General features: G+C 40.5%; 1 protein-coding gene across 2 annotated transcripts in view; it reads right to left on the bottom strand.

Annotated features, from left to right (window-relative positions):
• PITPNB (phosphatidylinositol transfer protein beta) overlaps positions 1-9,959 on the bottom strand; it is a 61,933-nt gene extending 51,974 nt beyond the window's left edge. For both annotated transcript variants that reach the window (XM_082853363.1, XM_082853362.1), the window contains exons 1-3: positions 9,883-9,959; positions 5,188-5,218; positions 2,248-2,393 (exon numbers count right to left, since the gene is read on the bottom strand). In XM_082853363.1, coding sequence (XP_082709489.1) covers positions 2,248-2,393; positions 5,188-5,218; positions 9,883-9,902 — 197 coding nt within the window. In that variant the 5' untranslated portion in view covers positions 9,903-9,959. The remainder of the gene's footprint in view (positions 1-2,247; positions 2,394-5,187; positions 5,219-9,882) is intronic.
• Between the last annotated feature and the right edge of the window lie 6,001 nt (positions 9,960-15,960).

Genomic DNA, 15,960 nt, shown 5'->3' with positions numbered 1-15,960 from the left:
AATTTTACATATCCAATTTTTGGTTTATTTTAGATGCCCCAGAGAGTTGAATGTTTATAATAAAGGGAGTTTTTATATATTGGTAAAATTCAATTAATGAGTAAATATAAAATGCTAGAAAAGTAAGCTGAGTAAGCTGAGTAAACATAAGTAAATTCAATACTATAAATATTATATAGGTTATACCATCTAGAATGCTAAAATTCTCTCAAATGGCACATTTTTAGATATGCTTAAGGTGCTAACAAATTAACAGAAACCATGAATAACACAGTCTTTATGGATAACTGATTAATCAAAGTTACTGCCTTCATTCAAACCTGCATCAGAAACAAAGAAATGCTGTGTTCTAAGCGAAAATAAAACTAAAATTTAAGGTTCTACAAAGTGATGACCCACTTTATATTCATGTATCATTATAAATGAAGCAATAGCCTCAAACGGAGAAAATATGAAAAATACTAATAATCACAACTTATCTGCAATTTTAAAAACCTCTATAAAACCCTGGCATTAATCAACATGAAGAGAAGAAAGCCAAGAGCAGAGCAGATTCCCTCTTCTTTGATAAACGGAGGACACTACTGACAAAAAAAGACTCTTAAAAACCATTACTGATCTTTCGCCCTTGGATAAATATTGGTATGCATTTTCTATTTTAAAATATTTATGCCAAAGACAGAGATTAGACTGCCAAACTTAGGAGAATGTGCAAAAGAACCTCTGCAAACAAAAGAGATAAAAACAGTGAACAAAGGATTTGAAGGGTCAAGTCACACAGGAAATTCAAAAGGTCAAATTAATATGAAAAGACATTCAACTTCACTAAGAAAAGAAATGCAAATTTAAACAAGGGGCTATTTTTTTGTGTATCAAATTGACAAAAATTAAAAAGATAGAAAAATATGGGAAAACAAATGTTCTCAAACTCTTGGAAGGCAATCTGGCAATAATATCAAAATTTTAAAAGAGCATGGACTTCCAGCAATCCTACTGTAATGAATTTCTCCTAGAGAAATAGTAACCTAAGGCATAAAGACTTACAGAAATACTACCTGTAACAGACAAAAAGAAAAATACCTAAAACACCTAAATCAACCTACCATTTAGAGAATGGTTAAGTAAACTATGCTTATGTCCACACCAAGAAATTTTACTCAGCTTTAAAAAGAATGGAAAGGGCATTAAATAATAACAACATGAAAGGATGCTCATGATATATCACTGCATGAAAATTAATGCAAAGTGCATAACCATATGTATGGTATGATCCCATTTGCTGTGGGAAACAATAAATGATACAAGTGACATATTTCTATGTTTTTTATTAATTAATTTATCTATTTTTGGCTGTGTTGGGTCTTCGTTTCTGTGCGAGGGCTTTCTCTAGTTGTGGCAAGCGGGGGCCACTCTTCATTGCGGTGCGCGGGCCTCTCACTATCACGGCCTTTCTTGTTGCAGAGCACAGGCTCCAGAGGCACAGGCTCAGTAGTTGTGGCTCACGGGCCTAGCTGCTCCGCAGCCTGTGGGATCTTCCCAGATCAGGGCTTGAACCCATGTCCCCTGCACTGGCAGGCAGATTCTCAACCACTGCGCCACCAGGGAAGCCCTCTATGTTTTTTAAAAACTTATTTGAATACGTATAGAAAATGATCTGTAAGGATAAACTCTAGGCTGTTTCTAGTTTCTCTCTGGAGTTATGGGTGTGTGATGATGTGAGATGGGGACTAAGTTTTTAATTTATAATCTTCTGTTTGAATTTTTTAATAAGCAGACAGATCACTTTATAATTTAAAAATAACTAATAAAGGGCTTCCCTGGTGGCACAGTGGTTGAGAGTCCGCCTGCCGATGCAGGGGACACGGGTTCGTGCCCCAGTCCGGGAAGATCCCACATGCCGCGGAGCGGCTGGGCCCGTGAGCCATGGCCGCTGAGCCTGCACGTCCGAAGCCTGTGCTCTGCAACGAGAGAGGCCACAACAGTGAGAGGCCCGCGTACCGCAAAAAACAAACCAACAAACAAAAAAAACTAAGAAAGGGGGAGAAACACTCTCAAAAAATTAAAATGCAACATATTAGCACAATGAAAAAAAATTTTTTTTGGGGGGGGTCACATTACAATTTTTTAAAGCACCTCAGCACATCTACTAGTGAGTTAGGTAGTTACATACTGAATAAGTAGGCTGGGTAGTCAAAGCGTGATTGTTTAATATGATGACTAAGCACCAAATGTGAACACCCTACTTACCTCTTCAGGTGATAAATTTTGTGTGTATACTGTCCCTTTTCTCCATCCTTTTCATAAGGTTCATTCTTTAAGACTTCAATTCCTTCTCCACCACCAGTCTCATTCTTACTGGCTTCTGCAACAGAGTAAAGCTGCCCAACCTGATACTGAAATATCAAAGAGTACAGAATTTCAATAAGTCAGCATAAATGCAGGAACTTCCTGTGCTAAAATCTTATTGTAGATATAGAAAAGCACGTCCAAACCATTTAGCACATGTGTTCTATATGAAAACATGACTCAAATCAGAAATCAACATGTTTAGAGAGACAAACACCAGATGATCATACAGCTTCAAGAAACTATAATATTTTACAAGATTTCCATTATTTAAGAAAACTGTTGGTTACAAATATTCTGGTGCTTTAACATGTACTATCCACTTATCAAGACATCTTGACACTTGTTTCAGTTTTTTGAATAATAAATACACATTTGTATTTTCCAAAGCATTTTCATATCTATTATACCTCATTTAGTTTCACAAACTTCTAAAGAAGGTATGGAAGGAACATAATTGTTACTTCGCCAAATAAGAAAGCAGAGCAATCAGAATACCGTTCTCAATAATGAGGAGGGATATACAGTGTAACAATAAAAGCCTGCAAGTACAAAGAACCATTACAGTCTAAATTTTAGTACACCTCTGGGGTGTTCTTTTCCATGCTTATGTACATGACATGGCTGATTTGGCCCTTGCCCACCTAAACACAAACAGTACTGGGTATCCGGGGTCAGAACAGTTAATTGTGAAGTTCTCTAGTAAACAGAAACTGTTTTTAAAGTATTTATAAATATCCAAGTATTACCATAAAAGGCAAGAAATTGCTGATAGTGGTTTCTATTTCATTTTAAAGTGAATGAGAATTCTCAGTGGACTTCACCAATACCTGTAGGTGGGCAGTATTGTTCTATGCCAATCTGGAGTTTCTAACAGTTCCAACAAATGATAAAAAGCAAAGTTCTTGTGTTCTAATTTGTTCTAGTGACTCAATCACGGCATTATCTCCAGTCTCTACAAATTTGGCTAAATTTCTTCCTTCCAATGAAGACAGCCTTGAAGAAAGGTTTTTTTCTTTTTTAAGCATATTTTCAAAGAAAAGCTACCTCTCAAAAGTAATAATTCAAAACTAACATTTTATTTGAGGAATAAAAAAACAGGGGTGGTTGTAAGCTTAGTAAATATTCATATCTAAAAAGCCCATGGGAGTATGATGCTATCTTGCAGGTTAATTTACACACACACACACACACACACACACACACACACACACACACACACACACTCAATTTGGAAAGATTTCTTAAACGCATCAAAAAAGTTTTTGTAGAGATTTTAGACTGCAGAAAGGGCTTTTTTCTTTTGGTTTTCATGATACAACACCAGGGTTAGTCCAGTAATGCTACAATCCTTACGTCCTTCAAAATATACTTCTCAACACTGTGATATTTTGAAAACATGATTAAAATGTCTCTAAGCCAGAGGGTAAATTTGATCTTGGTCAGGAACAGAGTAACAAAAACTTACACAGGAAGGACAACAGTATCCAAAAATATGCTATTAATGGACTGATATTTTGCCACATGCTACTAGGCTCTCATTCTCATTTTTAAAGATAACTTAAAGACAAGAGGCATGTTTTATTAAGTCCAAATATAACAAAATGCTGAGATTATTCTGGGTGACAATACTAAGACTCAGAAACTAGCTGAAACCAAAAGAAAAAATGAACAGAAACAAATGTCAATTTCCACATTCAAGTTCAAACAATTGTACAAGTAAAGAACAGGGGTGCCTGGCTTGTCTCGAGTGTTCTAATTCACTTTAATACAGAAACCTCAGGCACTACTGAGGTACATGCGGCTATGTTCAAGTCTACATGAAACAGTGACACACAGCTACTCCTTTTAAGTTCCTGCATTTTATTTTTTTTCTGTCTGCCTTCTGTCAGCTGTCACGTCTTAGGTTATCAGTTTGTTTTGTCCCACTTCCAATTCACTGCTTCTAATCGAGTGTCAGCTCTAGGAAAACCAGATAACCTAAGAGTGCAAGCTGTGCGCAAGTTACAGAAGGACCCAAAGGCCTTTATGGGTTTTCCTACACGTATCTTGATTTCTCAGAAGCTGTCTCTGCTTTTATCCTCATTCCTGGCTATACTACAGAGAGCTACAACTGCAGGACATGCAAGTTCTGAATAGGTGATGCATTTCTGTACCGTGCAGATCAAGGGAGACAATGATCTCTCACGGTTCTGTGGTCAGACTGTGTTGGGAACACTTTTTCAGTTGGGAGCAACAACTACACCACGTGCAGTGAGCGGTGAGACGAGCTTGTGAGAAAGTCTGGAGATCACATTATATTAGGCCAAATGAATGTGCTGGGAATGTTCAACCTTGTGACCTCACGCAGAGAAGATGGAACAAAAGGGACAGGAGGAGGAGAGAGAATTGTCCAAAAACTACCCTGAAAGGTCACCATGTGCAAGACAGAACAGGCTTACTTCTCTTTGCTCAAGTGGAAGGAACTGTAAACAACAGGCAAACTTTATAGGAAAGCAGATTTTGGTTTAAAGTAATGACAAATGTTTAAAATATTTAACAGTAAAGTAGGCTGCTTCTCCAAGCAGCAAGTGACTTAACCCTAAAGTGCCTAAGTTGAGGCTGGAACCTTCTTTCTCTGGGATACTATAGATAGAACTCCTGCACCAGACAGGAAGTTAATCTACATTCTGAGATCCTTCCAAAACAAGGCAGTGTTAACAGAAATTCATTTACAATTAATTATCTCTAACACATCATAATTCACTCTGTCACATAAACTGCAAAGTAAAGGTAAATGAATACAATGAAAATATGTCTTTAGATTAGCGTATCAAAATAAACTGTGTAAGCAAGACTTACCTCCTGAACCGAACATGGCAAAACCACACGGCTAAAAAGACAAAAGAATAACAAATATGTTAAACATGAAATAGTTGGCTTTAAAACACAGATCTCCACGATTAAAGAGCTTTCGTTTTAAATCCAATGATAGCTTAGTACAAGATGTTGTTTATGGAAGAGGGTCTTTGCAATGACTACAGCTCTAAATAAGAGTTTTTAAATGGGGGAAATAAAACTACCCATTCCTGGCTCTCAACAATCACTTGCATTTAGCATCCTCATTATACCAGGACCCCAAAAACGCAGTTGTAGAGATTCTTGTGAGGAGTAAAGGAACAAGAGAAAACTCATCACTGAACATTGCAGGGTACAGGATATATTATTTGTAGACTGCCTGGTCAGGTTGTCCTTGTGAAACTTTAAGTATGGTTTCATTCTCCATCTATGTATTATGTATTTTGTTTTTATGATACTTTCTCCCAGAATACATGTCTTGAATCTCACGAATGAATGCCTCCAAAAATTGTTCCCCACTACCCAATTATTCCTCAATTTTATTGAGAAAAACAAGTAAAAGGTCCTTTAGACTTAGTAAGAAAAAACTTTACCATGGAAAATACATTGAACGTTATAAATATAACCCCTTTTCAATATAAGGTTTCTGTGTTTGATCTTGTCCAAGAGTTTGTTACTGTACATACAAAAGGACCAGTATAGAGGCATAATGCTCCTAAAGATGAATTCGAAAAAAGAATTCTATGATGTATTATTTTATATATCAGGATATTGCATTTTATCTCCAGATTTTTATAGGGAAGTACCCTCACACTTATTTCCACAATAAGCTCTGAAAACCAAGGCCATCCCTGAATATCAAATGTCTCATGATAGTAGCTGGTGTCCAAGATAGCAACTTTTTCTTTTTTGGCCTGGTCATTCTTAGACTTTTCCCTCCTAACCATCAAGCTACCATAGCAGTGCCATTTAAAATCTTATTTAACTCTTTCTACTATGAGGAGAGAAAAAAAAATATGGCATTCACCTCAATTTTCATTTTACAGAAAATTCCCAGTAGTTTTCCTCATTCCAACTTCTCTTCAGCTCATTTTTCACCTGTTTCTCTCTCCTTAGTCTCCTCAAACAACGATGCTTGAAAGCCCACATCACCTTAATCTCCAACACGTGTAAAACACGTCTCCTGTTATTCCCTCCTCCTTGACTACTGGGGGTCACTCATCACTCTGTCATTCTGATAATGGTCATCTAAAGACAACGAACATTCTCAAAGTCACAATGGTTACTAATTTTTATTCTCATCAAGAATAAACTTGTTATACAAAATCCTTCCAAACCTAATCATTTTAGCTGTCTCCTCAGGGTACACACTAACTTGCTCACTGCCTCAGTAACAGAAAATGAACTAGGGTGGAGGCAGGGGGAAGACTATGATACAGGCTGGGAGCATATTTTGGGAGATACAGACAAAGATACAGTTTGGGAGCATATTATCAGGGTCTGGAATACAATGGTAAGAAATCTATTAAATTTATTAGACAACAAGGAATCCTGGAAGGTTGTTCCAAAAGGTAAGTGACATAACTACAGCTAACCTGAAGGCGTCATCTGTAGGTGGTTAAAAACATTGAGAAGCAGGAAGGTGAGAAAAAGCCATCTTTTGGGAGACAGGGCAAGGATGTACAAAGGTCCAAATGAGGATGCTGGGATGCAGAGGAAATGGAAGGAAAGAACAGAAAGGAAACAGTTAAAGACTTCCCTAAAGTTTCACAAAACCAAAGAATCACTGCTGAGTAATTTTAACAACTACTCACTAGTAGGAAGATCCCTATTTTTATATACTAACACTTTCAGGGAAACTTACTTCACAAAATGAAAATGACTGATAAAGATATTATGAATGAATGATGAGTCAAGTAACTTCTTCAAGATTTGCTTAAGAAAAAGTAAAAGAGAAAAGAAACAGGCTTTGATTTTGTATTATTATTCTAAAAGCAGTATTCAACTTTTAGAGCAATTTGAAAATTTTCAAACTTCTCTGAAAATCCTTCTAAAATAATTTTCCAGATCGAACTACAAATAGTTCTTTAAAACCAGGACTTTTACACTAATGGCAATTTCATCTATTGCTTAAGCAACAACCTGAAGGGAACTCCCCAACCTGAGAAAGTTATTTCTAACCTTTTAATTCATGTCAAAAATAGATGGCATTTTTTAAGACAGCAAACATTTGCCAAAGTATATTACAGTTTACCAACATCTTCACATAGGAATGACCTATTCATTGCTCCTGACCAAAAACAATTTTAGAAAGTTGACGTGTGAGTAGGAAGAATCATTTTTTTTGTTAAACAACACTGAGTTCTTACAGTGTGCTAGACTAGATGCTGTGCGGTACCGGGAATACTTAAATAAAATAAGAAACAGCCTCTGACCTCAAAAAGTCTAGGAGGAAAATGGGAATTCCCTAGCGGCCCAGTGGTTAGGACTCCATGCTTTTACTGCCAAGGGACCAGGTTCAATTCCTGGTTGGGGAACTAAGATCCCACAAGCCACGCCTCAGCCAAAAAAAAAAACAAAAACTCTAGGAGGAAAAAAAAAGTCTAGGGGAGACATACATGAGGAGTGAACATTAAGAAATGTAATTGTATAACTCCTCCAGAAAAAGTATTACACCTTGAACACATTTCAACACTTGTTACCTCGGCACATTGAAATTTTTATAAAGAAAGTAATGATTCACAAAAAGCACAGCATGCAAATTCCCAATGAGAATTTCTTTCCATGATTTAGCCTGATACTACTCACATAACTGTCAAAGGGATCTACTGAACACTTAATTCACATTTTAGGAGGGAGGAAATAACTAAGAAAAATGACTAGATCTATGACCTAAAATCAGTTCTGCAATGCACTTGCTATGTGACTTGGGCCAAGTCAATTTCCTCCTGTCTTATTTCCTCCAGAAGTCTTAATATCTGCCACTTATCAGTTACAAAAACTTCGGAGTAATAAATGAGATAACACTTGCATGATACATTGTACAAACGACTTGGAAGAAAAATTTTTATAAATCCAAAGTTCAATACTATAAATAAGCTTTAACTGAAAATGTGTCTTTTCTCAGGATCCCTGTCACTGAATAAAGTTATAATTTTTCATTAATTTATTTAACAAATATTTATTGAACACTTACTATGTGCTGGAGACTATTCTATGAGCTGAGGATGTGAGAGTGAGCAAAACAGACAGATTCGTGGAGTTTACATGCAGTGAGAGAACACATCTAGTAAAATAAAAAAAATAATCATTGTGCTGCATGTTAGTGGTGATAACTGCTATGGAGAACAATAAAGCAGGGAAGGCAAACACCAAATGGGGGGGGTGCAATTAGATATTCAGAGAGGGATTCCCTAAGGTGATATTTAAGCAAAGACCTGAAAGGAGGTGAGTTAGTGAGATGAGGGAAGAGCTCTTCATGCAGAGGGAACAGCAAGCAGAAAGGCCCCGAACTGAACTTTTCCTGGAGTAGTGGAGGAACAGCAAGAAAACTTGTGAGCTTGGAAGGGACAAGGGAAGGGACGTAACTGAAATCACAGCACAAAACAGTGTTAAGACCTCCTAGGCTATAGTAAAGGCATTGGCTTTTATTCTCAGTGAGATAAGGAGTCTGAAGGATTTTAAGCAAAGAAGCAACAGGAGTGACTTTTTAAAAGAAGTTTGAGAACTAACACTAAAAATAAGCTGTCCGAAGTTAGCTAAATTAAGCCAAGAATTTTAAGAGTTTAAAATCAAAAGAGCATTTGAAAAACCCAAGAACGGGCCACACTCGAAATCCCTAGTTGCCCAAGGGATGCTGACAACACGAACCAGCTGTGACAGCTGAACATTCCCTACCAACCAGATTTCCTGTGATATTCACAATCCCTGCCGGTAGGAAATGCCATAACTTTTCAACAAAACCACTTCGCCGGTCTGATGCACCTGGAAACCCTTTTATCTGACCAACCACATGTTAACGCCTCATCTAAACCCCGGGAAGTACACGGAGCCCAGAGTGTCACCCCATCTTAAAGATGTAGAAACTGAGACTCAGAGCAGAAAGATGGCTCTCCCGTGAAGGGAGAGCTTCACTGCCCAGTGAAGAGCATGTTTTCCGGACTCCCGACTCCAGCATGAACTTCAGGGCACCTACGTCCCACCTCCAGCCCCGACACCAGGGCTACCTTTACCTGGCAAGCCCACCTCCCGCGGGTTACAGACAGGCTCCACCCCGGACGAAAACCCACAGACCCATCGCGTCTCCCCCACCCTTGGGCTTCGGCTGGGTCCCACCCGAGAGCCTGGGGATGGGCCCAGGTTCAGACTAGGGTGAGGGGTTAGGGAGAGAAGGCGGGTCCCAGCGGAAACTCCCGGCCGCGCCTTCCTGAGCCACGCGCTGCAGCTGAGACCCTGCCGCCTCCGCCCCTGGGTGGGGAGAGGGCAGCACTGTTACCACGACAACGCCAGGGGGGCCTGGGGGCGCGCCGCGGAGGGGCCTAGAGCGGGCCGGGGGCGCGGGCCGGGGGAGGGGGTGCGCGCAGGGAGCGGCCGGCCCGAGGCTCGCTCCTTCTTAGGAATATTCCGCCACTTCTCAATCAATGATTCTCCCACCACAGCCGTCCCGGAACCTCGCTCACGCCCACCGATCCTACTCACAATTCTTTAATCAGCACCATCTTCCCGGAACCCCTTCACAGCTGCCGCCACTACCTCTACCACCGCCGCCACCGCCGCTACCGCCTCTCACGGCGCCTGCGCGGCCCCGCCCCCTGCCTCCCGGGCCGCTGCGGCGCCTGCGCGTCCACACCCTTCCGCCACGACCCGTCACGTCAGCGCGCGAGAGGAGCCGCTCGGCCCCGCCCCAGTTCCGCGCCCCGCCCTGGGCGCGCGAGTCTTCTACTGCGGCTGTGCGGCTCAGCGCGCGCTAAGCGCGCGCTCGGTTGTCTCGCGTCGGCGATTCCGACCTTCAGTCAAGTTCTCTCGAGGTGGCTGTGCAGCCTACGCTCTCTGGTGAGTTTTCCAGTCGGTTCCCTCGAAGTCGTTTTCTGGTGACCAGAGCTAAACTTTCTCTCACTGCTCTTGAGAAGGAGGCCCGCCTTCTTCACAGACCCCTCACTTCAGAAGTCCGTGTTAAAGACTCGAGACGGGTCGGAGAGGGGTTGGACGGGTGGGCGGCTCGCGCGCCGGTTCCACGAGCCCAGAACCAAGCCGCGTACAGCTGTGGCTGCACGAGTTCCCAACGCCCACACCCCCTGCCCCCGAATCCGGAATCCCGCCGTGGCTGTGACCCGACCGCAGGGGCGTCCGACCCTCCCGACCAGCCCCCCGGGGGGAAAGGGGGTGCGCGCCCTTAGGTCCCGGAAAGGGGGCCTGTTGTGGGGAGACGCTAGCGGGTCCCGGTGAAGGCCCCACACGACTCGGGCGCCAGCCTGAAAGCCAGGAGGTGGCCTTAGGAGGAGTTGTAGCGCAGGGTCACTCGCTTGCTCTGTGCTAGTCTCAGGTCTAGGCCCTGGGATACACCTGGAAGCAAAATAGACACTGTCCGTGCCCTCACTTGGAAACAGAAGAGAGAATTTGGCGTAGTGGTGAGTGCTCTTCCATGAATACGGTAACAGGGTAGAGGCGAAGGCAGAGCAATCAAGGGAAGGACTCTGCGGAGGCCACGGTTGAGCCTGATGTTAGCCCAGCCTGTGAAGATGGGGGAGGCATCCCAATTAGAGGAAAATAGACCGGGAGGCTGAAATACGCTTAGAGTAGTAGTTGAGGAGCAGGTGGAGGCCAGGTGTGGCTAGGACGTCTTAAGTGTGCGGGGCAGTGGGGGAATAAGCAGGGACTAAGCAGCTAGGCCATAGTAAAGAGTTTGCGTTGTATGCTAAGAACCATGAGAAGTTGTTGAAAGGTTATTAAAGGAATTTTAAAAATCATTAAAACACTTCTACATAAATTTATATGGAATACACCCAGGGGAGTTAGGGCTGCCTCCAGAAAAAGTAATAGTAGTGAAATATTTGCCTAAAGCTGGAAACTTCTCCTAAGGCAGTCGCTGGGATCCACTGAGTTTCTTTGATGTGTGAAGCACTATGCTAGTTATTGTGATGGTGAAGATTCAAGGAAACACATGCTCTTACTTTCAGGGAGCTTAGAAACTAGGAGCAGCTTCTGTTGATTGGGAATCTGTTGTATGCCTTCTGTCAGTATGCTTACTGACTTTTTTCTAGATAAAAGTAGATAAAAAGTTGAGGCATGTAGACAATATTTAGGACAAATAATTGTTCTCAGTTATGGGAAGAAGGAGGTTATGGTCAAAACATAGAAGATACTTAAAGGTAAGAACAGACAATCTACAGGTTTGAATACTATACCAATGAATAAGAGCACTGGTAGATTTTAAGGTCCAAGGAGGCAATATTAGTTAAGTAGTCATTTTAGTGGTTTCTCCCCAGATGTTATGCAGGCTGAAGATATAAATAGCTTTAAAAACGTGAATAAAGTTGTGGTTGATGTGCTTAATTAGTCATTAAGAAAAATTAGAACGTTGCAGAACATTTCTGTAACTTCTGAAGTCTTCCCACAAGTGTTCACTAATTCCATTCTCTGCATAGTACAGGTGCTGCTCATAGTAACACTCCTATGTTTGTAAAGTAAATGAAGAGATAGTGTGCTGGGTGGAGCATAAGTCTGAACTAGTGTACAGCATGGACATTGTCTCCATTCCCCATGTAAAGATGCATAGTAAAACAGTCAATTGAAAACCACAAGATACAGACTTCCTTGGTGGTGCAGTGGTTAAGAATCCGCCTGCCGATGCAAGGGACAGGGGTTCGAGCACTGGTCCGGGAAGATCCCACATGCCGCGGAGCAGCTAAGCCCGAGCACCGCAGCTACTGAGCCTGCACTCTAGAGCCCACGAGCCACAACTACTGAAGCGCACACCTAGAGCATGTGCTCCACAACAAGAGAGGCCACTGCAATGTGAAGCCCAGGCACCGCAGCGAAGAGTAGCCTCCACTCGCCGCAACTAGAGAAAGCCCATGCGCAGCAACAAAGACCCGGTGCAGCCCAAAATAAATAAATTAATTTAAAAAAAAAGGATAAATTAGCCAGTTTAGGTGTATGTATTTGTGGGCAACAAAAGATACTAATTCAGAATTAACTAGGTTGATAGAAAATATGAAATCTGTATACCTAAATACCTGTACATCTGCTTAAGAGAAAAAAAGGCAGAATGAGGGAATATTGAAGAAGACTAGAGAGTAGGAAAGACGAACCATCACCCCAAAATGACAAAGAAGGAAATATAAAGCAAAAGATTATGACACATGAAAAAAAATAAGCTAATGGATTGTGTGGCATTTTCTTGTTTTAAAACTAAAGATGTTGAATCTTATGCATTTTTGCAAATATGGACATACGATGGGATATAACTTATTAGTAATTGTTTCTGGATGTGGAAAAGATCCACCCTCTTTTTTAAGCCTGATACCTGTTGTCCCTTGTTCTAACTTTCATTCTTCAGCAAAGGTAACCTTTACACACAAGATGTCTAATTGAATTTAATTCTACAAGCCTCATAGAACCACCAGTCTCATTACTTCTCGTATACAATTTGGAACAGAGCTCGTTACAGTAAGGATGATGGTAGATTTTACTGAGGCAAACCAATGAACACAAGCAATGTTTGGAACATTTATGCACTAGTTGATAAAGTACAACTCTGGTCAAAGAAATTTGGATGGTCCTTCAAATACTATAAGTGAATATGGCCTGTTTTTTCCCCCCTAAGGAGACGTTCTTAACCTGGATCCAAAGGCCTTTTTGTGTGTGTTCCCAGGGAATTTGTGAACCACTGAAATTATATACATAATTTCATGTCTATGCACATTTTTCTAGGGGAGATGTCTATAGCTTTTATTTGCCTTGCTTACTCTGCAGTTTGCCATCCTGTTTTCTTTATCTTCTCCCCATTCCAGAAATATCTTGATTGAGATACTTTGATGAAAACCAGAAATATTTCCAAGAATGCATTAATATTGTCAAACATTAGGGCATACGTCATAATATTGTACTGCTGTGGGAGAGACAGGATTGGACCTTGCAGTGGAAAGCCCTTGGCCTGAATCCTGGCTCTGCCACTAGCTGGCTCTGTACCTAAAGAGCTACTAATATCTACAACATAGATTTGTTGTGAGGAATAAAAGTATGAAGTGTCTCTTACACATTACCTGATATGTATTAGGTGTTCGGTGAATGGGTATCATTTTAAAACTTACAGCTTTCAGAGAGCAGAACTGTAATTTAAATTAAGATAGAATTAAGTTCCTCCCCTCTCCATCCCTAGGGGTAACTAATGTATGAATAGGAATGCATATATTGATATATGTACATACATTCATATATGTATTGATATATGGCTGTAATTTACTCTTTCACCTGCAGTGTATAGTGTAGATTTCTGTTCTTCTCTATTGCACCAACATTTGGTATTGTCACAGTTTTTCGTTTTTACCACTTAATTGGTTTAAAAATGCTGTCTCACTCACTTTGTATTTTTCTACAGGGAGAGGATCTTTTCATGTTTACTGGCCATGTTCTTAATCTTTGCTCATTTTCCTGTTGGTTTTGATTTTTCTTTTTGATTTGTAGAAGATATACACTATAGTCACTTTGGACTCGAAATTTCATGTTGATTATGTGCACTTTATATATTTTCTTTCCATATGTGGATTGTTGTGTCACTTTGTTTACAGCAAGATTTCTCAACCTCTGCAGTATTGACATTTTGGGTCAGATAATTCTTGGTTGTGAAGATTGTTGTGTACATTGTAGAATGTTCAGCAGCATCCCTGACCTCTATCCACTAGATGCCAGTAGCACCACTCCAGTCATGATGATCCAAAATGTCTCCAGACATTGCCCATTGTCCCTGGGAGCAAAATTGCCCCTGGTTGAGAACCACTGGTTTCTAGTGACTCTTGTGCAGAGTTATTTATCTTTAAGAAAACTTTATTCCACTAACATTTTTTGGGTTTATATTATACGGCAAGTCCTAAGTGTTTCATATGACCTAATGCTAACCTTAGCCCATTTACTAATCACAGCACATAGAAAATAGGTACTATTATTATCCCTGTTTTACAAAGGAGAAATCTTGCTTATGTCTTCTAATGTAGAGGAGATGTTAATCAACTTTACTGAGCTATAATTTACAGACAATAAAATGTATCCATTTTAAGTGTACAGCTTGAAGTGTTTTGTCAAATATTTATACTTCCGGTGATCCTTACCAAAAACAAGATATGTGACATTTCCATTGTTCTAAAAGGTTTCCTTAGGGACTTCCCTGGTGGTCCAGTGGTAAAGAATCCGCCATCCCTAGCAGGGGACTTGGGTTTAATCCCTGGTCAGGGAAGTAAGATCCCACATGCCGTGGGGCAACTAAGCCCGCACGCCACAACTACTGAGCTCGCGTGCCTCAACTAGAGAGAGAAAACCTGCACACCACAACTAGAGAGAAGCCCATGCACTACAATGAAGAGCCTGTGGGCCGTAACAAAAGATCCTGTGTGCCAAAACTAAGACCCGACGCAGCCAAAAAATAAAAAATTAAGATAAAATAAAAGGTTTCCTTGTGCCCCTTTCCATTCGGTTCCCCCACACTCCCAGCCCCAGGCATGCGCATAACTGCTTTCCATGACTCTAAATTAGACTTGCCTTTTCTAGAGTTTCATATCATTGAATGATATACAATTGACCCTTGAACAATGCAAGTTTGATCTGCGCGGGGCCATTTATACACAGATTTCTTTCAATAGTAAATATGGTATGATCCTGGTTGGTTGAATACACAGATGCGGAAATTCAGATATGCCAACTGTGGGACTTGAGCAGCCTCAGATTTTGTTATTCGCAGCCAGTCCTGGAACCAGTTCCCCGTGGTTACTGAGAAATGACTGTACCATGTCCTTTTTTGTTTCTGCCTTCTTACACTCAGCGTGTTTTTGAGATTCATTAATGTTGTGTGTAGTTCAGTCCTTTTTGTTGCTGAGTGATTCTCCTTTGTATGGATATATCAGATTTTGTTTATCCGTTTACTTGGTGATAGACTTTTGAGTTCTTCCCAGCATTTGGCCAGTATAAGTAAAGCTACTATGAATGTTTGTGTGGAAGTCTTTCTGTAGATATGTTTTCATTTCTCTTGGGAAAATTTCTGTTGAATTATGAGGGAAGTAGACATTTAACTCTAGGAGAAACTGCCAAGTAGATTTCCAAAGTGGTTGTGCCATTTTACATTCCCACCAGCAATGTATGAGAGTCCAGTTGCTTCACATCCCCTTCAAAACATTTTAGCCATTCTAGTGGATATGTTGTAATATCTCACTGCAGTTTAATTTGCATTCTCCTGAAGACTAATGATGTTAAGCACTTTTTCATTTGCTTATTGGTCATTTGTGCATCATTTGTGAAGTGTCTGTTCAAATCTTTTGACCATTTTAAAATTGGTTTTCTTTTTATTGAGTCATAACAGTTCTTTATATATTCTAGATATAAGTTCTTTCTCAGAGGTATCTGTTGTGAATATTCTCTCTCAGCAGCTTACCTTTTCACTTTCTTGATGGTATATTTCAAATAGCAGAAGTTTTAAATTCTAGGAAGTCTAAGTTATTTTTTCTTTTATGATTCATGCTTTTTGTGTCCTACCTAAGAAATCTCTGCCTACCTCAAAGTCACAAAAAT

Source organism: Leucopleurus acutus (assembly GCF_964270905.1).
Source record: "Leucopleurus acutus genome assembly, chromosome: 13".
Taxonomy (NCBI): domain Eukaryota; kingdom Metazoa; phylum Chordata; class Mammalia; order Artiodactyla; family Delphinidae; genus Leucopleurus; species Leucopleurus acutus.
The sequence above is the reverse complement of the archived record's forward strand: the minus strand, read 5'-3'. Positions and strand labels throughout refer to the sequence as shown.